This window comes from Dipodomys spectabilis, unplaced genomic scaffold (genome assembly GCF_019054845.1).
Source record: "Dipodomys spectabilis isolate Male_0828 unplaced genomic scaffold, ASM1905484v1 ptg000091l, whole genome shotgun sequence".
NCBI lineage: Eukaryota > Metazoa > Chordata > Mammalia > Rodentia > Heteromyidae > Dipodomys > Dipodomys spectabilis.
In genome coordinates, this window is record NW_024870768.1 from 2343248 (window position 1) to 2368042 (window position 24795).

A 24795-nucleotide genomic window follows, 5' to 3' on the forward strand; every position below is an offset into this window, starting at 1 on the left:
CTGTAACCTCTTAGGCCCCATGATACTGATTCCTGATACATCTTTGACATCATCTCTGATCACTCTTAACCCTGCTCACTCCTCCACAGCCACCCTGTCTTCCTCCTTCCCTCACCTCTGCCCTGATTGGCTAGGCACTCACCATCTCATGGCCCATGCACTTGCTAATTCTCCCTGCTTGAATAAAAACACCCTCTCCTTTTCATGTTGTACATTGGACTCAAGGTCACTACATGGGGTGGGGGAAAAGAGTAGAGAGCATATGCTAACTGTGTTGTTTTTTTTTCTCTGTTTACCTTTCAGATCTGATGGTGAGAATTCCAGAACTGTCAGGTCAGTACCTCGTTTCTTTAGTAGTAATTGGGAGATAAGGCAGGGCCTGGGGTAGGGCAGGGGTCAGTTTTGTTATTTTGGGATCTATGGGCAGGGGTATGGGTCAACTCCAGAGTTCTCCCCTTCTTGGTGGTAGGGGTGGGAATGGAGTGAAGTAAGAGGGGAGGGTAAATGTGGAAGGTGTGAGGAGAGGGTTGAAGACTCTTCTTCAGTCTCTTTGGCCTTTACTGATTTAGAAGTGTGGTTGAACATTGCAGGGGCTCATAGGAGTAGGCCAGATATGAAAGCCAGTCTACAGAGTGGCCAGCACTGGACCTGAAACCCTCTCTATCTTCTCCTCCCAGGCTGAAGAGGGCATGGTGGATGTTAGGTTTCGGGATTTGGATGGACTTTGGATGTGACAGATTCTAGACATTAGAAATATCTATGATGGTGATAAGGAAAGTGTGTGTGTGTGTATGCATGCATGCGCGTGCATGCATGCACACACATGCACACTTGATTTTAAAAGTTTACAAGCTTCAGTAAGTTTTAATGGTGTAAGCATTTGTTACCTGGGGAATCAGAAGTAAACTGGGGTAGGGGCCTTCCCCAGGCATTCACCCAGGAGAAGCTTCATGCAGGCAAAAGTGTCAAATATAGAGAAAATGATGAGGGCTCGGGATGTGGCCCAGTCATTCTTAGCATCTAGACTTAGGATTCTGGGATTGCTGTCTGAGATGAGATGTGCCTAGAGACATAGGACAGGGAATAGTCACAGCCAGGGCAGCCATTGACATAAACAGTACCTCTGTGATAAATAGAAAAATGTTCCCTTCTCAATGCCCCTTCTGGATGATCCCTTTTCTTCTGAAGCAGTTTGGTGACTATAGTGTAGTCCCATATCCTCTTGGTTGTAACTGCTTGTGTAGACCACAGCTTGTCCAACGATATTCAGCAGCGTAGATCCTGTCATCCAGACAGCAGATACGGGCTAGGGTCAGAGGATTCCAGCACACAGATAGACACTTGGCCAGGGTGAACACACTGATGCCCAGAACCAAAGTTGGGGCTATGAGATGACTGTAGCCTGATGTCACCATTACAGCAGGGAGAATGTGATGGACACAGTTTGCCTTAGTGTCCAGGCAAGGGGTTTATAACAACGCACAATTAGTCCTGGCATGCTGCCAAGGAGTATGGCACAGGCACAGCTTGTCCTAGCACTTAGGAATGTACTTGTCTAACAAGGGAACATGGATCTCACTGTCACACTGTAGGTTTGGAGGAAGGTGACCTGAGCTGACCCTGAGCCTGGGGTTCTAGTAGGAATCTCTGATGATGTGCCTGCTGCTTGTTGAGAGACCAGATTGAAATTATCTCTGTAGTTCATAGCTCTTCCCAGTAGGAGAATTCTTCCACTTAAAGGATTTGAATAGTGATCATAATCGTAAATTGTATATATCACAATCATAAGTCATAAGCCAACGTATGTTGTGTCTTTCTAACTGGCACAAGTTGCCAGAATTTCTTTTCTTTGATCCTCTCTGTGACACTGTCGGTGAAACAAGGGCTGGCCTTATCATCATTGTTTTGTAATTGAGGAAACTGAGGCTCAGGGCAGTTGTGGATTTTACCTAGAGTTTTATAACTAGTATACGGCTAAGCCAGGATTCAAACCCTGGTCTTCTTGGCACCAAGCCTAGAGTACTGCCCACATGGTCACTGCTAGAACTCTCAACAGACTTGCAGATAATAATCATCATCATCATCCAAATATTAGTGTGATCATAGCAATTATCATTGATTCCTCACATGATAAGAACTTTGAATATGATATTATTTAATGTTCACAGCAGCCCTGTGAGGCATGGATTATGATCTCTGATTTATAGATCAGGAAAAGGGGGTTCTAAGAGGATCAATGCCTTGCCTAGAAAAAGAAGAACAATGAGGCAGTGGGGAATCTCATCTCTATTATTCTTACCTTGGGCTCTCTGCTGTAAAGCCAGTGTGTTTTACTCAGACTTACTTCCTGACATCTATCCTGGGGCTATGGTCTAGAAGCTATGAAGGGCCTTGAGGATTGTACAAGCAATGAAGTAATGGTCAAACTCAGGCAGTGGGGAAGGCCTAAAATGTAGCATGTTTGGGGCAAGATCTTGCAAAATGGTAAGAAGATACTTAATCATGGAATCAGGACTAAATGGGGTCCTCTGAAGATGCTCTCAGGACTTACATATAAATTCTCCAGTTCACTGGGCACTGGTGGCTCACGTCTGTAATCCTAGCTACTCGGGAGGCTGAGATCTGAGGATCCCAGTTCAAAGCCAGCTCCATCAGGAAAGTTCATGAAACTCTGATCTCCAATTAATCACCAGAAAATTGGACTTGGCACTGTGGCTCAACGTGGTAGAGTGCTAGCCTTGAGCAAAAAAGCTCAGGGACAGCACCCAGGCCTTGAGTTCAAGCCCCATGACTGACTGTCTTAATTAATTAATTAATTAATTAATTAATTAATTAAGCAGTTCCCTCCAGTTAGGGGTCAAGGAGAGCTTCCTGAGCAGGGCTGTGCAGGAATGACTTTTCATATCAGCATGTGTAGGGCAGACAGGGGTGTATTTAAAGAGAAAGCAGTTAGTTCAGCGAAAACAGATCTAGATCAAGTTCAGAATGCTAGTCAGGGCCTGGCTCACAAACATCTTTTGAGGAAAGTTGGAAAGAGGCTGGGCTCTGTAGCATAAAAAGGGACAAGAATTTTGGATCCATCCAATAAATATATGTATTATGTACATATGTGTGTGCATGTATGTGGACAGAGAAGGGTTTAAAAGGTAAGAAGAGGGACTGCTATGAAAAATGAACAGCAAGTACTGAGCAGGGTAAGTGGATTACAAACCACCCAGGGCCTAAGCTTGAAGGCTTCTAAGTATTGGGTGCCAGAGGAAGCGTAGATTCTAATTAGAGCTGAACATCTGGTGATGGGGGGAGTGATGGGCACAGAGGAAGGTGCCTGGACTGCCCATAGAGCTGAGAGAACTTGTCACACCTAGAGACACGTTAAGCCAAGGTCCAGAAAAGGACTGGCAGTGGCTCAAGGTCGCAAAGCTCTCTATCCGTAGATCCTGCTTCCTAGCTACATGCTCTCTATAGTCTCACTTAGCTTCTCTGGTCCTTAGTTTCTGTTGGGCAAAAGGGAAATGATAATTCTGCTTCTCTGAGTGGATGAAAACTTAAAGCAGTGCTCAACGTAAAATAGTGGCTCAAACAGACAGTAGTGTCCTTCATCCTCATCTAGTCTTCTGCTAACCCCAGCCATTGTTGTGTGCTGTGGAGTCAAGCTGGAAAAACAAAATGTAGAGTATAGAACTTGAACAGTGATGAGCAGGAGGGACCTGGTGAATTCCCTCACCAGAACACAAAGGGAACCAGGAGCCCCAAGGCTCTGCTGGCAGAGAGGGGCCAGACTGGAACTCTGGGGCCCTAGGGACCAGGCAAGGGTTGCTAGGCACGCAAGGATGAAAGCTGGAGGAGGTGGCCTGTTGCTAGGAAAGAAAGGAGGGGGTGGGGGAGCCACTGACACCCGCAGAGCCAGGGACATCCCCATGGCAACGGGAGCCGCAGTCTGGAGGAGAAGTGGGAGGAGGAGCCACTGCTGGCTCTGTTCCCAGAGGAGGCCTCCCACTCTGGGCCTCAGTGCCCCCATCTGTCCGGGAGTTAGGATTAGGTAATCTCAAAGATTCTTTCTTGGCAATCTCAGTTGACAGAGACCTCATAACCCTTCCGTGGCTCCCTCCTTCATACGACTAACATACCAGCAGGTTCTAGGAGTGCCGTGTCTTAATTCATCCTGCCCATTTTGCCTCCTGTTTAGCTCAGCCCAGCCACCCCACCTTGTCTAGACCTCTTTCCTTTGCCTAGACCCTTGTCATTTACTGCCTGCTGAATTCTTTCTGGTTCTGGGGTCACTTATCTGCCAGTCCTATAGGCTTATCCACTCGGATTGCTTCCTTCCTCACTGGCTTCTTTGGCTTCAAAAGTCTGAGCCCCTCATGCTGTCCTTAGGAATTGAGCCACTTCTGAGAGCTGGGTTCCACACAAGTCACTTCTCCAGGCTCAGATCCTTTTCAAGACATTGATGATGTCATATTGTAATCTGCTTTTAACCTAGAAGAACTCCAGGGACTTGTCTGTGGGTACTATGTAGTGAGGCTGTGTTAAACTTGACTCTATATAATTGCTGCTACCCCAAGCCTAAGGTGGAGGTACGATTTATCATCATGAGCAACGGCAATAGCTGCACTTTACCGAGCAATAAGTAAAGCTTTCCTATGCCAGGCACCATGCTAGGTCCATACTTTCCCAACAGTATATTTCATCTTCACAATAATCCTATAGGGAATATATTCTTGTAATTTGAAAGATGAGGGGGTGTGTATAAAAGGCTTAGAAAGCTTAGCTAGTTTGCTCCATGGTAGATGTTAAGGTAGAGTCTAGGTAGATTTGTGATCACACATACTATCCTGTGGTTAACCTGATTGCATTCCTGAAGTGTGTACAGAACATTTGCCAAGTTAGTGTGTATGTGTGTGTGTGTGTGTGTGTGTGCACACGTGCACGTGTGCAGGGACTTGTATTGGACGATCTGTGGGGTGACGGAAACAGGCCGTCGGGGTCCTAACCCATGGGAGCTTCCAGTCTGGATTGGCTACAGACACAGATGAGCCAGCTCTGCAGGCCCAGATGGGAGTGTGATAACAAGGTGGACAGCCAATGTGTAAGAAGAGTCTAGAGGCTTTGAGCTAGATTCTGATGAAACAGAGGAAGAAAGAGGTAGGGGGAAGGGGATTGAGGATAATTTTCCCAAAGGAAATACCTTCCTAGGAAGCTCCAGAGGGGTAAGGAGCAAAGGGCTCCTCTTCTCCTTTTCCTCTTTGTGTTCTCTTGCCCCCGCCTGGCCCAGCCCCAGGAAGTGGGTGACCCCTAAGCTGGCTGAGAGCCTGGTTGGCACCAAAATAAACTTGCCTTCCCTCTCTTTCCCCTCCCCTGCCTCTGTCCCCTCTGTCCTGGCTTTAATTAGCAGCCCCAGGGATGAGTCACTTGGCAGCTGGGGAAGGAGGCTGCGCAGAGCCCAGTTAAGCTTCGACTCCTGCCCTGAGCCTTACGGGCAGCACCACTGTGTTCATGCATGTGGGTGTGCATCACTGCATGTCAGGGAGGCTCCATGTCAGTGTGGCTGAGAAGAGCGCAGGGCAACATTGCATGTTGGCTTGTAGCCATGTCATCAGGGAGTTCTGCATAGAAATGTATCGGGTATTTGTGGTATTTGTTTCTGAGTGTCACTGAGTACAGGTGTGTGTGTGTGTGTGTGTGTGTGTGTGTGTGTGTGTGTGTGTGTGTGTGTGTGTGTGTGTGTGTGTGTGTGTGTGTGTGTGTGTGTGTGTGTGTGTGTGTGTGTGTGTGTGTGTGTGTGTGTGTGGTGTTTATTGTACATGCATGTGTGCCTGTAGTGTGTGGCTATGATAGCGAGTGTCAGGAAATGAGGTAACTCTGGGGTGATCAAACACAAATACCATATAATTGCATTTACTCCTCTGACCTAAATGTTGCTGATGCAGTTTCCTCCCTTATGCAAGCCCTGCACTTATATTCCCAATTTTCACTTGTCTTAGTCTGGGTACATTCTGTTGCAGGGAACAGAAGCCCACTCAAACTACCTCAAGAATAAAGGGGGAGGGTATTATGAAGACACATCTCACAGAATCTAAGAACAGTAAGTTACAGCCAGGTCTCTCACCAACTGGATGCAGAACTGGAAAGTCAAGGACCTGTATTACTCTCTTGGTTTCTGTATCTCCCAGGCCCATGGGTCCTCTCTTTCTTTCTCTGCATCTCTCCCAGGTTTCCTGGTTCCTGCCATCTCTTTTTCACTGATTCCTCTCTCTGGATAGACTTTCTTTTCTGTCACACACTCTACCATATCCACCAACCTGGGAGCTCTGGGACCTTCCAGCTTCAGAGGCCATCTCCATCTGACTGCAGTGATTTCTGTCCAGCCTGTGATAACACAAGGCAGCAAGGAGCAGTAAGGAGGAATGGTTTCTCTTAGAAGTGAAGTGAGATTTGAAAAATAAAACACTCAGCACTTGGTGTTCTACAGTGAGCATAGATTTTATGCACACAAAAGTGAGGCCAGAGCTTGGGGATGGGACACTCAAAGCTCTATGATGGCTAAGATTGTCTGATCACAAACTTTGTTTCCAGTTTAGTGCAAGGTGACCTTTGCTAACGATGTTTTCAAGTTCCATGTTCTTGTATCAAAACACACTGGTTTGCCTTGGAGGCAGAGATCAGCAGTAAAAGCACCTGCCTAGCACATATGAGGCTCCAACTTCAAACATTATCACCATCAAAAAAAATCCAAAACACCGTGAACAAAACAAAACATCATTTTATCTAAAACTGTCCCCCTTTTTACATTGTTTTGTATATAGTGCTGGTAGTTGAACCCACAGCCTTGTACCTACTAAGCATCTGCTCTATAAATGAGCTGCTTAGACCTCTTACCTTCTGCCATTTTTTTGGTGCCAGTACTGGGGCTTGAACTCAGGGCCTGGGTGCTGTCCCTGAGATTTTGTGCTCAAGATATTATGCTGTTTTCAACATTCAGTGGATATTATCATTGCAACTGGTCTGTGGTGGTTTTCATAGCCTCAGAACAACTAACTGCTACCAAGTTCTTAAATGCTTCAGATTTTTTTTCTGTTTTATTAAGTGTGGTGACTGAATTTATAGTTATTTATAGTATATAATTATAAGCACACATGATCAATATTATCAGCTTGACGCTTGAGCTTACTTTTCCATTAACACAAACCCTGCAGTTTTTACATTAATTACAGAGAGAATTAATGACCTCTTAGACAAGTCTTCACCTATGAGTAAAGAGTTAGGAACAAGCTATGCCAGTAATGAATGGTGTTAGATGCAAGGGAGATGCTCATAGCTCTGGCCTTGGTCTTGGCCCTGGCCTCGCATTTTCCAGGCCAGCCAGAGTCTCTTCATTACTTCCTAGGGTCCTCTGGTTTCTGGCATGGCACATAATAGGTGCTGTGTGTGTGTGTGTGTGTGTGTGTGTGTGTGTGGTTTTTTAACAAAAAATGCTGTTTTATTTTTTGTGTGTGTGTTGGCTTGAACTTAGGGCTATGGCACTCTCCTTTAGCTTTTTCACTCAGGGCTGGCACTCTACCACTTGAGCCATGGCTCCACTTCTGCCCTTTTGCTGGTTAGAGATAAAGAATCTTCCATACTTTTCTTCCCAAGCTGGCTTTGAACTGAAATCCTCAGATCTCAGCCTCCTGAGTAGCTGGGATTACAGGCATGAGCCACTGGTGCCTGGCTCAAAAATGTTCATTTTATTATGACTGCTAAAGCCATCTTCTGTGTACAAATGGTAAGGCTAAGGGAAAGAGAGAGAATTTCGGGCTCAAGGCAAGTTTCCTCCAACTCCTCCTCCCACTTTGTTTTTATTGTTCAAAATATTAATCATTTCTTTGGTTCAGAAAATGTGTACAAGATTTCAAATGGCATTTGGGAACACTTGAAACATGGTATCTTTAATTCTTGTGACCATCCTTCCAAGTCAGAGTGGTTTATCAGGAAATAAACACCTAAAGGGGAAAGTGACTTGCCCAATGTATCCATCTATTTATTCTTTTATTCTTTCATTCAAGCACAATTTTTGTCCATATTAGTAGCTGCTGATATGATGTGGTTAATAGGATAGTGAATAATAGAGTGATGGATCCTTCTCTGATCCACTGTCTGGCCAGGAAACAGACAATTACCCACAATTATAAGGGAGGTGCCATGGGAGCACCATGGAGGTCTACCCAACCCAGCCCTGAGGGCCAGATAGGCTTCTCTAAGCTGACATCCAAGCTGAAACCTAGAGGGTGAGTATAAGTTATCCAGAGGATAGTGAGTCACGCTGGAGTGAAATGCGGTGAATAGTTTTGAAGGCTACAGCTTGGGAGGGGTGTCTGACACACTTGTGTTTTTGAGGAACTTTTATATAGTGGGATGGAGCTATCATTAGACTGGGTCAGGAATGGTTATAAGGTATATTAGGAGGCTGGAACTGGAGCCTTTGTCAGTTAGACCCAGAACAGGGATGGTGCAGGATGCAGCAGCACTGGTTTTGTGTTTCCTGGGTTCCTGGAGACACCTGTATGGTTTAAGGCCAACATTTACACAGGATTCCATTGGCTGCAGTGCCCTCTAGTGTCCACTGGTCCATCTTGCAGCTCCCACCTCTACATATCAGCTCTTTCCCATCAATAAATGTGACTAGGAAAGCCCAGTGCTGGGTGCTGGGAGCATTGGGATGAGTAACACAAGACCCCCAGATCTCACAGAGCTTCCAGTCAAGAAGAAGCAATGAGGACTGGGAAGGTGGATCAGTGGTAGAGTGCTCGCCTTACATGCATGAGGCCCTAGGTTCAATTCTTCAGCACCACATAAGCAGAAAAAGCTGGAAGTGGTGCTGTGGCTCAAGTGGTAGAGTACTAGCCTTGAGCTGAAGAGCTGAGGGACAGTGCCCAGGCCCAAAGTTCAGGCCCCATGACTGGCAAGAAAAGAGGCAATGAGCATGTGAAAAGACAGTTATGAAAGAAAAGCAGGGTGCAAAGACACCAAGGAGGTAACCCACTCTGCCTCCTTCCCCGGGTAGGATAGGGCAGGTTCCCAGAGAGGATAACCTCTGATTGGCTTTTGAAGAATGATGGGGAGCTGGCCAGGTAGAGAAGTGGCTGTGGGGACCCAGAGGGACAACACAGGTGAAGATGAGGCAGGAAGAAGCAGTGTGGAGCCGAGAATTACAAGCACTTTTGTCTGGGTGAAGCACAGATTGAAGATGGGAAGCATACAAGCATGGTAGTATATACTTGCAATCCCAGCATTGGAAGGCTGAGAGAGGAAGATCAGAAGTTCAAGGCCAGTTTGAGATACACAGTGAGACTATCTCAAAACAAAATGGGGGATGACTGAGATTTGCTGGAGACAGAAGATGGGGGCTTGGACACAGAAGATTATAAAATGCTTGCCATTAGCTCACTTACTATGCATGGGATCATATAAGAAGCTTCCCTACCAATTGGAGTTGCAACCTGAGGATCTGATGAAAACTAGCGGTTCACATTCCCACACTAGAAATCAATATTGTTCTTCTAATTCCAAGAGTTTCAGAGAAACTTTCTCCAATACCTATCTGAAGCACAGGCTTCCAAACAGCTCTTAGTAATAAGGAAAGAGATTCTTATTGTGGTCTCTAAGGCTCTGTAAGATAGATTCTGCCTGTATCTCTAGTCTCACATCTGTCCTCTTTGCATTTTTCACCCAGTCACATTGGCCTCTTTGCTCAGGTCCTTTCCTCTTCCTAGCATACTACCCCCTTACTGTCTTCACTTGAGTAGGATGTTTGTTTACGCTCACTTGGATAGACTCTTCCTAAGAGTAGGGCATTGTCTACCCTTTGTCACTACTGTATTGCACCTGGCATAGAGCCTGGCCTACAGTAAGTCAATCCCAACAGTCCCCTTAATTCTTTCCTCTCTTCATCTCCTGGTGGGTCATCCACATGACTCTCTATAATATGCTTAGAGATGTCTAAATTCCAAAAATAGCTACATCTTAAAGTATATTTTCCTAGAATTCTTCTCCTGTCCCTGAAACCAACCCAGACTTTTCACAGGCCTCCCCATACTTTCTTGGGAGAAGGGTGAGATTCTTGAGCTTAAATATAAACTCTTTTTTTTTTTTTTGCCCATATTAGCAACTTGCCTTCACTCTGGCTTTTTGCTGGTTAATTGGAAATAAGAGTTTCTGCCTTAGAGAGGCACTGGTGGCTCACACCTGAAATCCTGGCTACTCAGGATGCTGAGATGTGAGGATCATGGTTCAAAGCTAGCCCAGACAGAAAAATCCATGAAGACGCTTATATCCAATTAACCACCAGAAAACTGGAAGAGGAGCTATGGCTCAAAGGAGTAGAGCCTTGATAGGAGGCTGAGATCTGAGGATTGCGGTTCAAAGCCAGCCCAGGCAGGAAAGTCCGTGAGACTCTTATCTCCAATTGACCACCAGAAAACTGGAAGTGACACTGTGGCTCAAGTGGTAGGGTGTTAACCTTGAGCTGAATTGCTCAGGGGCAGTGCCCAGACACAGAGTTCAAGCCCCACGACCTACCCAAAAAAGAGGGGGGGAATATAGCCTTGAGCAAAAAAGCTGGGGGACAGCACCCAGGCCCTGAGTTCCAAGCCCTACAACTGACAAAGTTTCCACCTAAGCTGGCTCTGAACCACAATCCTTAGATCTCAACCTTCTGAGTAGCTAAGATCGCAGGCATGAGCTACTGAGACTCATCATGGCACACCTGGTTTCACTGAACCCTAACAAGAACCTGTGAGATGGTTATTGCCACTCCCCATTCACAGACGAACAGTTTCAGAGGGGCTGCACACCTAAAAGGTTGTACCCAGCTCAGCCAGGCACCAAAATGGAGGTTCTTGGCATTACCAAAGAGGAGAACTAGGGATAAAATTGTTGCCTGATGTCATACAACATCACCATTTGAGCCAGAACTTGAATTTTTGTCTCTCAATCCCAGCCAAGCCAAGAGGGAGATCTGGGCCAGAGGTTCCACTCTTATGAAATACCTACAAATGAGCTCAAGAAGAAGCTGCTGTGATAGCAGCCCAGCTTGGTTAAGGGGGACCTGAGAGCTTGTTTAAGGAATAAACAAAGCAGGGGCAGAGGCCAGAGCCCTGAGAGCCAGGCATTAGGAAGTGGGCAGAGGGAGAAGAGGCCACAAAGGGCCCATAGATGCCAACCTTGTGGTGGTCTGGAGGGCCTCTCTTGTTCCACAGCTTTGGCTTACTTCAGATGAACCAGCTGCCCCCGGCAGGGAGGCAGGAAGGCTGGCTTGTTGCCTGTCAGCTCCTATTCCTTCTAGATCATTGCCCCCCTGGCCCCTCCCAGGGCTGCCTTCTGCTCGAAACAGCCAGGGGCCTAGATTCTAGAGCACTAAAAAGATATGATTCCCTGAGCTGGATCAGTGGTCCTCTTCAGGAGACCTGCATCCCTCCAACCCTAACAATTCTCTCCTTTCTCCAGTGCCACCCAGAGGGAGGACAGAATGTACTGGGGGAGGTCAGCAGGGAGCCAGGGCACCTGGATCTGACAGGCTGTGTGGATGTGAGTGACACTCTGCTCCTTTCCAAGCCTCCATTGCTCCCATCTGCAGAACCAGGCCTTGCTCAATTATAAATGACCTGTCTTTTGATTTGACCTTTTCAGGGATCATTTTTGTTAGCTACATTTTAGAAAAACAACACAGAAAAAAGGCTGAGAGCTTATTGCAGTGATAAGGAACATTGGCTAAGGCTCCATCTTGATAATCCCCAAATGGATGGTTTGAATTTTATTTGATATGGAGTATCCCAGGACACTTTCTAAAAGTACTCTCTAATCCTCATGGGAAGGTGTTTGTGCAAAGCTTCTACTGAGAGGGTTTCTAAAGTAGGGATATGGCTGAGAGGGGTAGATTTCATTTGGGAACAGCCAAACTAGTTCTTCATCATGGGGTTCTGCCACTAATACTAAACCTCTCAATTTTCCCCACAGGAGAATAGGCATAGTGACACAAAGTTGTCAGGGTGGGACAAGTTGCTTGGGAAGATTCCCTTAGTGTTACACTTAGGTTTAGTTCTGAGGAGTGACTGTGAGCTTCCCTTCCTCTTAAGAGAAGTTCCAGGCCCTCCTGGGGGAATGGGGAAGGAACAAAGTTTGCCTTTGTGGCCTGGCCTGCAGCCCAGCATGCCTGGCCCCGCCTCCTTGGTTCCTCCTTCTAGGGAAGGACTGGGGAGGAGGGGGATGGTGACACCAGCGGTGGAGACACCAGCGGGCCTGGGGGGGGCCTGACCCTGGGACAGGTCCAGACCCATGGAACCCACTGGGAGGAGCAGCAGGTAGGAACCTGGGCCCTGGCCGCCTGATCCCCTCCCTTCCTGCCCAGGCCTGGCCCAAGTGCCCAGGCTTGCTGATTCAGCACCCTTCTGGCTTCCTGGTTCCTGTCTCCCTTTTTATACTCTTGGAGGCCTTCAGCTTAGGAGGAGAGGGAGCTGGCTCCATGGGTGAGCCTGTGGACATCTGGGAGCCCAGGTCTGTAAGCACATTTGAGTCCCAAGCAGCACAGTCTGTGACCTGTGGGGTTGAACCTGGCAACTGCCCTGGCATGCTAGTCTGGCAGGCACAGCAGGTACTGTGGGGCTCCAGCTGCTGAGATTCTCTGGATGCCAACATTCCATCAGCCCTAAGGTTCTTTGGGGCTCAGATTTGATGAGATTTCAAGTCAGGAACTTGGGCTGGTGACTGGCATAGAGTGGTACTTGAAACAGTCACTCATGTTGATGATGATGGTGGTGGTAGTGGTAGTGATGGTGGTGGTGGTGGTGATGATGATGATGATGATGATATGCCAGTGCCTGGGACAATAAGTCTCAGATTCAGAGATTCTCTGTAAAAGTCTAAGATTTGGGCGTCTTCAAATTTGCAGCAAGTGAGTCGAGAACTGTGACCTGACCTGTAGACTACTTCCTAACTTCTACTCGGGCTCTTGGATGGGCCAGACCACAGCCTGCCTCTTCAGGAGCTTGTGGAAGATGGGCTGGCCGACTTGAAGTCAGTCCCTGGCAGCTGCACTGTGCTGTAGGGCAGGACCAGGCCCTTAAGATTTTTTCCTTGTCTGTCCCTCCTCCTCCCTCTTGCCATTCTCTGGACTTTAATCATGGGAGAAAGCAGGAGGTGGGAAAGGAGATGAGGGGGGCCTTTGGACCCTGCACTAAGGGTGGGTGGAGTGTGGGGGTACAGGGGGGTGGAGTGTGGGACCCTGTCTTGGGGTGGGGTTGGAGGGGGTGGGGTGGGGGCAACACTGGCCTTGGAAGCAAAAGACTCCTGCTTGGAACCACCCTATCCTCTGCCTTGCCTGGGTACCACCCACCCACCCACCCACTCAGCCCTGAGTCCTATCCTGTCACCTAGACCACTGAGACCTTGTCAGCTTCCTCCACCCTTGCCCCTCCTTTGCTCTGGCACTCTCTGCCTCTCCCTGTCCTCTCTCTGTGTCTTTTGTCTTACCCTTACTCTGTCTTCCTCTTCCTCTGTCTCTCGCACTCTCTGTCCTTTCCCTTTCTCTGTCTCTCTCCCTCTGCTCCTTCAGTGTCACCTGCCTTCTGCCCACCGGATTCCTCTTCTTTGGGGCCAGAGCCTCTTCCCTCCATGCTCCCTTCCTTCCTGTGAGGGGTCTTTTGGAAGCAGAGTCTCCCCCCCTTCCCCTAAATCTTTCCCTTCTCTTTCATCCCCTTCCCTCTTCCCCTCCTCCCTATCCCTGTGGCGTCTGGTGTGAGGAGGGCTCCCTCCCCCCTTCCCTGCTGTGGTGTCCCAGCGTCTCTCAGTGGCCCAGGGCCCCATGGAGTCACCTGGAACACAGGAGGCCCAGACTGGCTCTTGTCTCTACTGCCCCCTGTTGTCATTGTGTTCTGTATGTGGTTTGAGTGCCGTCCTCTCTTTCTTGACTTTGTGGTTTTTTCTTTTTTTCTTCCTTCCTTCCTTCCTTCCTTCCTTCCTTCCTTCCTTCCTTCCTTCCTTCCTTCCTTCCTTCCTTCCTTCCTTCCTCCTTCCCTCCCTCCCTCCCTGCCTTTTTCCTTCCTTCTCCTCCCTCTCCATCCTTTCCTAACTCCTTCCTTCTTCCCTTCCTCCTTCTCTTCCTTTCTCTCCCTCCTTCCTTTCCTATCTTACCTTCCTCTTCGATTTGTCTCCTCCCTCTCCTCTTCCATCCCCTATCTTCTATTCCTTTCAGCCTTCCCTCTTTCCCTTTCCCTACTCTTACCTCCTGGTCCCCATGGCCCACCCAATCTTTCCCCTCCCTCCCTGTCTCTCTCTGTCTCTTTCTCTCTCTGTCTCTTGCTGTCTCTCAGGTCCACAGCGTCTCATACTCTACACCAGTATTGCTGTCCTACTCAGGTCCTTGACTCCATGAAGCTTACCCCCTCAGGCAGGCTGGCAGAGAGCAGGTAAGAGCTAGACCCATCCTTCCCCCAGTCCCTCCCCCTACCAGAAAAATGTGCAAATATCTTTGCCAGACCCCTCCCCCATGTCCCTTTAGCCCCTGCTGTGACTGTGGAGTGGCTGACTGAATGTCTGAGTGGAGTGCCTGTGAGATTAGGTCAGGAGAGCAAAGAAGACATTCAAAACCTATTTGTAGTTTATCATTCCTTGAAGAACTCCTCTGTTAGAGATCTACACCCCCCCCCCAAATCTGGAGTGGTTGGTCCAAGACTATGTGACATTTGAGCTGTTCTGAGGGATGAATAGGAGTTTGCCAATTGTATATAGACTGGGAAAGGGTGTTTAAGTTGAGGGAATAATCTGCCCACACCTTCTGAGAACATTATTTCCAAGTTAATTAGAAAACATGTTTTATGTTTTCTAATTAGTTTCAACAAAGGAAATACTAACAACAATATCAAAAGGGCTAGACCTTTCCCTTTCCACCCCCCCCCCCTTTGTAAGTTTACAAATACTCCTGTTAAATTGAAATAACAATGAAATTCATGGACTGTGTAGAATGGCTGTCCTCACTGAGAGTATTACTATGAGAGTTCTAGAGGAAAATGTACTGTCATCCGTGCTTTTTATCAGACAACAAGACTAGTTGCATTAAACAAATTGCTTAGTTCACTTAAGAAACTAGAAAAGATGAAGTGGTGCTGTGGCTCAAGTGGTAGAGTGCTAGTCTTGAGCTGAAGAGCTGAGGGACAGCGCTCAGGCCCAGAGTTCAAGCCCCATGACCGACAAAAAAACAAAACAAAACAAAAAAGAAAAAAAAAAGAAACTAGAAAAGAAACAAAAAGAAAACACAATAAACCAATTACTATAGATACACCTAGAAATTAGTGAAATAGAAAGAGAAAGTTTTGATAAATGTGTAGATTTTGAAAAGACCAGCAAACTATGCGGATCATCATCTGGAAGGTATGACAGAAAGGTGAAAAAATGTTAAGTAGACAATCGATTCTGAGGAGATTAAAAAAGAGATAAGAAAATGCTTTGGATACTTTTATACCAATAGAAGTGAAAAGCTAGATAAACTTGACAATTTTCTAGGAAAATATACATTACTAAAATGACCTAGAGCCATGAGCAAGTGGCTCATGCCAATAATACTAGCCACTCAGGAGACAGATTTGAAGATTGCTGTTTGAAGCTAGCCCGAGCAGGAAAGTCCATGAGACTCTTTTTTGGGGGGGGGGGGTGGGAAATCTGGTTGTGGGCCTGAACTCTGGGCCTGGGCACTGTCCCTCAGCTCTTCAGCTCAAGGCTAGCACTCTACCACTTGAGCCACAGCGCCACTTCCAGTTCTTTTTTCCTGCTTATATGGTGCTGAGGAATCGAACCCAGGGCCTCATGGATGAGGCAAATGCTCTACCACTGAGCTACCTTCCCAGCCCCAGTGAGACTCTTATCTACAGTAAACTACTCAGAAAAAGCCCAAAGTGGCTCAAATGGTAGAGTGCTAGCCTTGAGCAAAAACATCTCAGGGGCAGCATCCAGGCCCAGAGATCAAGCCCCAGGACCGGCAAAAAGTAAAAGGTAAAAGAAAAAAAATTACCTAGAGATGGGGCAGAAAACTTGAATCATGGAAAATTTTAGGGAAAAAAAATGGAAAAGGTGATTTTAAAAATGTTCTCAGAAATAATGCCAGGTCCAGTTGATATTCTGAAAAGTTCTATCAAACTGGAAAGATCAGATCATAGGAAAACGTGAATGTATTTCCAGTTCATTATATAAGACCAGTGACTAGCGATACAGTGGTACATACCTACAGTACCAGCTATTTGGGAGGCTGAAATGGGGAGTTCACTTGACTCTTGGAGTACTAGGCTAGCCTGTAAAACAATAAATCAGAGATGTAAGTCAGTGATACAAGTACTGTCCTAGTATATACAAGGCCCTGGGTTTGATCCCCAGCACCTCTAAAACAAACAAAAAACAAAAACCAAGGGATGACATTGATCAAAATGCATTGTAATAATAAACTAACATGTGGATTGAAAACCCTCTGTACAACTACTTAAAGAAAACAGAAATAAAGCCAAGCAACAATAGCTCATGCCTGAAATCATAGTTACATAGGAGGACATCTGAGGATCATGGTTAAAAGCCAGCCCTATCAGGAAAGTCTATGAGACTCAGCTCCAATTAACTACAAAAAAAAAGGCATAAGTGGAGGTGTGACTCAAATGGTAGATCATCAGCCTTGAGGGAAAAAGCTAAGAGACAGCAATCATCCTCTGTGTGTGTGTGTGCGTGTGTGTGTGTGTGTGTGTGTGTGTTTGTGTGTGTGTGTGCGTGTGTGTTTGTGTGTGTGTGTGCGTGTGCGTGTGCATGCATGCACACACACAGGAACAACTCCAGAAAAACACTAAAAAACTAACTATAGCTACATCTCACATATGAATAAAGCAACTAATATTTATTCATTTATTTGTATTAGAAATTGAACTAAGTACTTCATGCACACTAGGCTTAGCTACTTAGCTACTTCCTCACCCCTTTTTACTTTATATTAAAACAAAATTTTTCTAACTTGCCCAGGCTAGTTTAGAACTTATAATCTCTCTGCTTTAGCCCCCTGAGGATGTACAGTTATAGGTGCATGCCACCATGCTTAGTACAGAAAGTTGGGATTTTCCCCAGTAAGGAATTGAACTCAAGTGCTCTACTACTTGAACCACACTTCAGTCTGTATCAAATATTTTAAATACCATTATGAAATGGACTCCCTCAAAGTATTACAAGAATATACCAGCCCAGCACCGATGACCCATGTTTGTAATCATAGCTACTCAGGAGGCTGAAATCTGAGAATTGCAGCTGAAAGCCAGCCCAGGTAGGAAAGTCCATGAGACTCATATCTTCAATTAAGCCCCCCCCCCCCCAAAAGCTAGAATTGGAGCTGTGATTCAAGTGGTAAAGTGCTAGCCTTGAGCAGAAACAAAACAAAACAGCTCAAGGATAGCACACAGGCCCTGAGTTCAAGCGCCAGGAGTAGCACACGCCCGCATATGCACACACACAGAGTCTGTTTTGTAATTTATTTATTTTTTAGTTAAGTTTATAAGGAAAAATTACACTGAAAGTGAGTCATTTCTAGGTTAGAATGACCTGTTATTATCATTTATTACATTAAGAGATTACAGAGAAAAGATCATGTAATCAGCTCAATAAACACTGAAAAAGTGATCCAATAAATTGCAAGCCTGTTCCCTCACTATAATGGAGTAATTTATTGGACAGTAGCAGATAACTAATACAGTAAACTAGGAATCACTGAAACTACCTTAACATGGTAAAGAGGTTGTTTTTTAAAATCAGAAGCAAAGGTAATTATCAAGTACATATCAAGAATTAAATAAGAACTATCATTATCACTGTTATTTCACCAGCTATTTTCTGGAGATTTTAACCAGTGGGACTTCATGTAATGGCATAAATATTAAAAGAGCCAGAATTAGCATTATCTGAAGATGATATTATTCTCTACTTAGATAAACATTATTACAACTAATAAGAAAACCCAATGGGTAGGTACAAAGTAAATAAATATATACCCAAACCGTTAGCTTCCCTGAATACCAATAGTAACTAATTATAGATCAATGTAATAGTGATAGAGAAATTATATAGATTATAAAAGATTAATGTTATAATAATAGATTAATAGCCCATTCTAGGAAAAAATTCTAGACTGGAAGTGATAACCCAGCCTGTGATCCCAGCCACCCTTAAGACAGCGATAAGAAGGTTAGTGGGAAGGGAGGAAAAGAAGGAGGAATGGAGTAAGTAAGTGACAGAACAAGGTTCTAGTGGCTCGTGTTTATAATCCTACCTACTCAGGAGGATGAGATCTGAGGATTGAGGTTCAAAGCCAGCCCAGGCAATAAAGTCTGTGAGATTCTTATCTCCAATGACCACCCATCAAAACCTCTAAAGTGGAGGAGTGGTTCAAATGGTAAGGCACAAGCCTTGAGTGAAAAAGCTAAGGGACAGTGCCTTGAAAGAAAAGAGAGAAAGGATGGCCAGGCGCTGGTGGCTCATGCCTGTGATCCTAGCTACTCAGGAGGCTGAGATCTGAGGATCGAGGTTCAAAGCCAGCCCAGGCAGGAGAGACCGTGAGACTGCTATCTCCAATAAACCAGTAGAAAACTGGAAGTGATGCTGTAGCTCAAGTGGTAGAGTGCTTTCCTTGAGCTGCAGAGCTGAGGGACAGCGCCCAGGCCCAGAGTTCAAGCCCCACAACTGACAAAAAAAAAAAGAAAGAAACGAAAAGAGAGAAAGGAAGAAAGAAAAAAGGAAAGAGAAAGAAAGAAAAGAAAGAGAGAAAGAAAAGAAAGAAAGAAAGAAAGAGGGAAAGGGGGAGAGAAAAAGAGAAAGGAAGGACTATAAATCCCAAGGAATTTATAAGAAATGCCAAATATTTATTTATAGGACTGTAACAATTCATTAAAGCCTTTAAGAAGATTTGAGTACATCGACAATTATATTCTATTCCTAGTTGGGGAAGCTCAATAGTTTTAAAAAGGTGACATTCAGCCAGGCACTTGTGGCTCATGCCTGAAATCCTAGTTACTCAGGAGGCTGAGATCTGAGGATCATGGTTTAAAGCCAGCCTGGGCAGGAAAGTTTGTAGACACTTATCTCCAATTAACCACCAAGAAGCCAGAAGTGGAGCTGTGGCTCAAGGGCTATTTTTGAGCAAAAAAGTTAAGGGACAGCACCCAGACTTTGATTTCAAGTCCCAGGACTAGCATGTGCGTGCACACACACACACACACACACACACACACACACACACACACACACACACACACACACACACACACACACACAAATTGATATTTTCCCCCATTTGTCATGAAATTTTTAGCAGTACTTTATTTGGGAATTGAGCAGTTGCCTTTTAAGGTTCATTTGGAAAAGTAAATGCCTATTAATTACCAAAACGTATTTAAAAAAGAAAAGTAATGAGACTGACCTTTTAGATATACACACTTACCAAAAAGCCACAATATTTAGAAATGTCATGTCTTCATAGAGATAGAGGAACACATAATGAAACAAAATAGACAAGTTTAGAAACATTCATAATGTTGAAATGGCATTAGTTTATGATAGAACATTTCAAATCAGTGGGGCACTAGCAGTTGGGATGCAACTATTGGCTACCCATTTGGGAAAAACAAATTAAACAAATTAAAAATTGCAACTGTAAAAGTACTAAAGAGAATCTGGACTATATATTGGCCAGTATTGGGGTTTAAAATCAGTACCTTACCTTGTGCTTTCTGGGCTTGCTTGGCTGGCACTGTACCATTGAGCCATATCTCCAGCCAAGCTTTTAGCTGGTTATTTTGGAGATGGAGTCTCATAGACTTTTCTTCCTGAATGGATTTGGACCATGATCCTTCAAATTGCAGACTACTGAGTAGCTAGAGCCACCAGCACCCAACTGGAATATTTTTGTATTAGAATGGAAAAGGCTTTTCCAAGCAAGACTTCAAAACCTAGAACCTAAGCCAGACACAGTGCTACATGCCTGTAGTCTTAGCTGCTCAGGTAGATAAGGCATGAGGACTTTTTTTTTGTTGGTCATGGGGCTTGAACTCTGGGCCTGGGCGCTAATCCTCAGCTCTTTAGCTCAAGACTAGTGCTCTACTGCTTTAGCCACAGCACCACTTCCGATTTTCTAGTGGTTAATTGAAGATAAGAGTCTCACAGGCTTTTCTACCCGGGCTGGCTTTGAACCATGATCCTCAGATCTCAGCTTCCTCAGTAGCTAGGATTACAGGGGTGAGCCACCAGCTCTCAGCTAGGCATGAGGACTTTTTTAGCCCAGAAACTTCAGTCTAGTCTGAACAACACAGTGAAACTCCCATCTTAAGACAACAAAACAACCCAAAAGCCATAAAAAATAGAATAATAATTTTTTACATTAAAAATTAAAACTTCTGGGCTGGGAAGGTGGCTCAGTGGTAGAGTGCTTGCCTTGCATGCCTGAGGCCCTGGGTTTGATTCCTGAGCACCGCATAAGCAAAAAGAAAAAAGCCGGAAGTGGCGCTGTGGCTCAAGTGGTAGAGCGCTAGCCTTGAGCTGAAGAGCTGAGGGACAGCGCCCAGGCCCAGAGTTCAGGCCCCACGACTGGACCAAAAAAAAAAAAAAAATTAAAACTTCTGTGGGGAGAAAGACACTAACTTTGTAATATCAATAACCTGGCACATAGTTAAAACATAAATAACAAACCAGGGGAAAGTATATTTGCTATACAAAAATCAGGGTTAAAGTTGCTATCTCTGTCTTAAATCTTGTCTTCTGGGAATCAATAAGGAAAAGGCAAACAATCCATTTAAATGGATCAATAACTTGGTAACTTAAGGAAGAAATAAGAGAATTAAATGAGAATGGATGCACAAGCTTACTACTACTTAAGGAAATGTAACTAAAAGAATAATAAAGTCCCATTTTAGGTACTAAAATTAAAAAGATTGGAAAGTTTTAGAGAAATAATCTCTGGAATACAAATTGGTAACAATTTTTTTGGTATGTGGGTGTCTGCTGGTCCTGGGGCTTGAATTCAAGGCCTGCATGCTGTCTCTGAGCGTTTTTGCTCAAGGCTACTGCTCTACCATTTGAATCACAGCTCAACTTCCAGCTTTTTGGAGGGTAACTGGAGACAAGAGGCTCTTGGGTTGGTCTCCCTGCACTGGCTTTAAACCATGATCTTCAGATCTCAGCCTCCTGAGTAGCTAGGATTTACGGCATGAGCCACTGGAACCTGGCTTGGTACAATTTTTTATTTTGTCAGTTACAATGAGAATATTTTTTATTTTTATTTTTTGATAATACTAAGGTTTTGCACCCAAGGCTTTGTGCTTGTGTTCTACTGCTTCAGCTAGTCATCAGCCCTTTTTATTTTCCTGGTAGACTCTTTGAGTTTTTGCAGGAGAGCCCTTGAAACTCTTACCATTAACGACCAAAAAGCTAGAAGTGGAGCTGTGACCCAAGTGACAGAATGATAGCCTTGAGCAGAAAAGCTCATGAACAGTGTCCAGTATCCAGGCCCTGAGCTCAAGTACTAGGACACACAGACACACACACACACACACACACACACAGAATGTTAAATGTGCATATTCTTCTAAGTTGAGAACCATACCTTAGAACTAGATTTCTGTAAAGCTTTACTACTACAGAAAGCCCAACTTGAATAGCCACAAGCTTTTTCTAGATCACCCTCATCCAATTGTACATATAAAGCTGGAGACATGGCTCAAGCAGTAGACACCTGCTATGAGCAAGTAGGTTGAGCACTGAGTATGAGGTACTAAGTTTTAACTCCAGTACCACACAAAAAAAGACAGAAATCCTAGGCCATTATGTTCTACTAAAACCTACTCCATACAAAATTATAATAATCACAAATAAATTGTAAATATAAGCCTTGTTAGACATCTTTTGTATCACATACACTTGCAAAATATCACTAAAAATGTAACTCAAAAGTTGCATGATATAAGTTTCTCAAAATAAAGACAGGATTCTATGAGTAGGAATAATCTTTATTTTTAGCCAGTCTATACACAGTTAAAGCAATAGACATACCTCTTATGTGTATTTTAAATCAAATGTGCATTCCTTTGGCCCTGCAGTTCAACTTGTAGGAATACATACTTCAACAATGCTTCTAGGTATATGTACAGCAACTCAGTGCAGCATGCTTGTGAAAGTAAAAATTTAAAACAAATGTCCATCTGGAGAGATGTGTATTTATGATGTACCTCATACTATGGATTATTTAGTAACAGATCAAAAGTAAAAGATATATGTCTATATACTATTATGATAAGATCTCTAAGACTTATTGTTGTATTTAAAAAGTAAGTTGTAAGCTGTCATTGTGGCTCAACCCTGTAATCCTAGCTACTTTGGAGGCAGAGATCAGGCCAGCCTAGACATAAAAGTTCATGAGACCCCATTTCAACCAATGGCTGGGCTCAATGGTGTGCATGCCTGTCATCCCCAGCAACATAAGACAGCATAAGTAGGAGGATCATAGTGCAAGCTGGCCTGGGCATAAGGCAAAAACCTACCTTGAAAGTAGGCAGTGGGAAAGGGGGCTGGAGGTGTGGCTCAAGCACCTATTTAGCAAGCACAAGGCCCCGAATTCAGAACCCAGTACTACTAAAAGAAAAAAAACATATACAAGAATAGGGTTGACAGTATGACCCCATTTTTGTAAGGAAAAGAATCTTCCCTTAACAACTGTGAAGATGTGTTAAATAAATATTGTCATGATTTAAAAAAAATACTGGTCCTTTTCCTTGGTCCCATTCCCTTGTTTTGGTTAATCCATTTCTCTTCTCTTTTTTACCTTTCCCCTCAGTACTTAGCTATTCAGATTGGGCCTTTCCCTTTAAGTAACTCAGATAATACCTCATTTACTCCGCAAGTATTTTTTGTCTTTTCTACTTTATGCTGAGCTTTTGTGGGTTATTGGAATTAATTGATTTCATCTTACCATCAGGGAGCTCAAGTCTAGAAGGGAGATATAGGCCACAGATAGAATAATTTGGGATGAGCCAGGTGCCCATTGCTCATGCCTATAATACAAGCTACTCAGGAGGCTGAGATCTGAAGTTCATGGTTTGAAGTCAGCCTGGGCAAGAAAGTCTGTGAGACTCTTATCTCCAATTAAATTACAGAAAAAGCCAGAAGTAGCACTGTGGCTCAAGTGGTACAGTGCTAGTCTTCAGCAAAAGGAGCTCAGGGACTGTGCCAGGTCTAGAGTTCAAACCTCAGGACTAGCAAAAATAAAAATAAATAGGATGGGACAGAATAGAGCTGAGAAGGTTGCCAGAAGAGGGACCTTTTCCCCCAGCTAGGAGATGACTAAAACTTCCTGTAGAGGGGACACTTGTAATGAGTCTTGAAGGAGTACTATATCTCCTTCAAACCTCAACCCCACCAGAAATGGTCTTGTCGGTTCTTTGGCTCTTCTAAGCACATGGGGAAAAACTGCTGAGTTAGTACCTTTATTCAAGTCCAGGTTTTTCACTTAATACCCATGTGACTTTGGGCAAGTCATTTATCCTCTGAGCCTCTGTTTCATCATCTGTATAATGGGGCTAATGCCTACTTACCTCTCAGGGCTACTTTTGGGATTGGAGAAGATACATATAAAACTCCAGGGTAAATGTCAAATCTGTAAGATTAGAGACCACTCATGTCTCGTCTTCCTCCTAGCTAGTGTGTAGCACTGGATTATCTAAAAGCTATGTCTGAGGATGATTCTGATCGAAAGGGTAGGTCTGGCCCTAGCCAGGCTTTGGGATATGGAGGCTATGAGTAGTACGGGGTAGAAGGGATTACATTTTAAGGAGAAAGCCAGGTATTTGGTCTTGGCATGAATAATTAGAGTACGAGATTTGGGAAAATAAAGCCTAGGTCATAAATTCTGGTCCTAGTACTTGGTCCTGTTCTGCTGATCCCATCTCTTGATCTCATATCCAGGGCAATAAGGCATGGTGAACCACCATTTGCTATGATATCCATGACAGCTTCAATTCTATCTTGCTTACTCACTAGTTGGGTGACCTTAAACAATTCACATCACACATATCTGTTCTTACTTTCAGCTCTGTTAAGGACAACATAACCCAGGCCTGGTAGCTCATACCTGTAATCCTAGCTACTCAGGAGATTGAGAGAAAGAGGATTACCAGCTCAGGCAAAATGTTTTTGAGACTTACTTCATCTCAATCAATAAAAAGCTGGGCATGATGCCCTGCACCTGTTGTCCCAACTATGTAGGAAGATGGGAAGATGGCTCAGTGGTAGAGCGCTTGCCTTGCATGCTTGAGGCCCTGGGTTCGATTCCTAAGCACCACATAAGCAAAAAGAAAAAAGCCGGAAGTGGTGCTGTGGCTCAAGTGGTAGAGCGCTAGCCATGAGCTGAAGAGCTGAGGGACAGCGCCCAGGCCCAGAGTTCAGCCCCATGACCAACAAAAAAACTAAATAAATAAAAACAATTAAAGTAGGTCTGGGTTAGTGCTCAGTGGCAAAGCACTTGCCTAGCAAGTGCAACATCATAGGTTCAATCCCCAGAACTAAAAAAGAAAAAAATAGGGGTTGGGAAGGTGGCTCAGTGGTAGAGTGCTTGCCTTGCATGCATGAGGCCCTGGGTTCAATTCCTCAGCACTACATAAGCAGAAAAAACTGGCAGTTGTGTTGTGGCTTAAGTGGTAGAGTGCTAGCCTTGAGCTGAAGAGCTGAGGGACAGCGCCCAGGCCCAGAGTTCAAGCCCCATGA

The 24795-nt window shown here is 44.7% G+C and overlaps 1 protein-coding gene across 3 annotated transcripts in view; it reads left to right on the forward strand.

Moving 5' to 3' along the window:
• Positions 1–307: 307 nt before the first annotated feature.
• Positions 308–24795, forward strand: part of Iqsec2 (IQ motif and Sec7 domain ArfGEF 2) — a 70128-nt gene continuing 45640 nt past the window's right edge. Inside the window, exon 1 of one of the 3 annotated variants that reach the window (XM_042684903.1) lies at positions 308–333. Coding sequence is in view for 2 of the 3 variants with exons in the window: in XM_042684901.1 (XP_042540835.1) it covers positions 14404–14441 (38 nt within the window). In the remaining variant the exon portion in view is untranslated. Of the gene's footprint in view, positions 334–12246; positions 12339–14345; positions 14442–24795 lie in introns of those variants that run through there. The other 2 variants (XM_042684902.1, XM_042684901.1) reach the window with 2 other exon arrangements.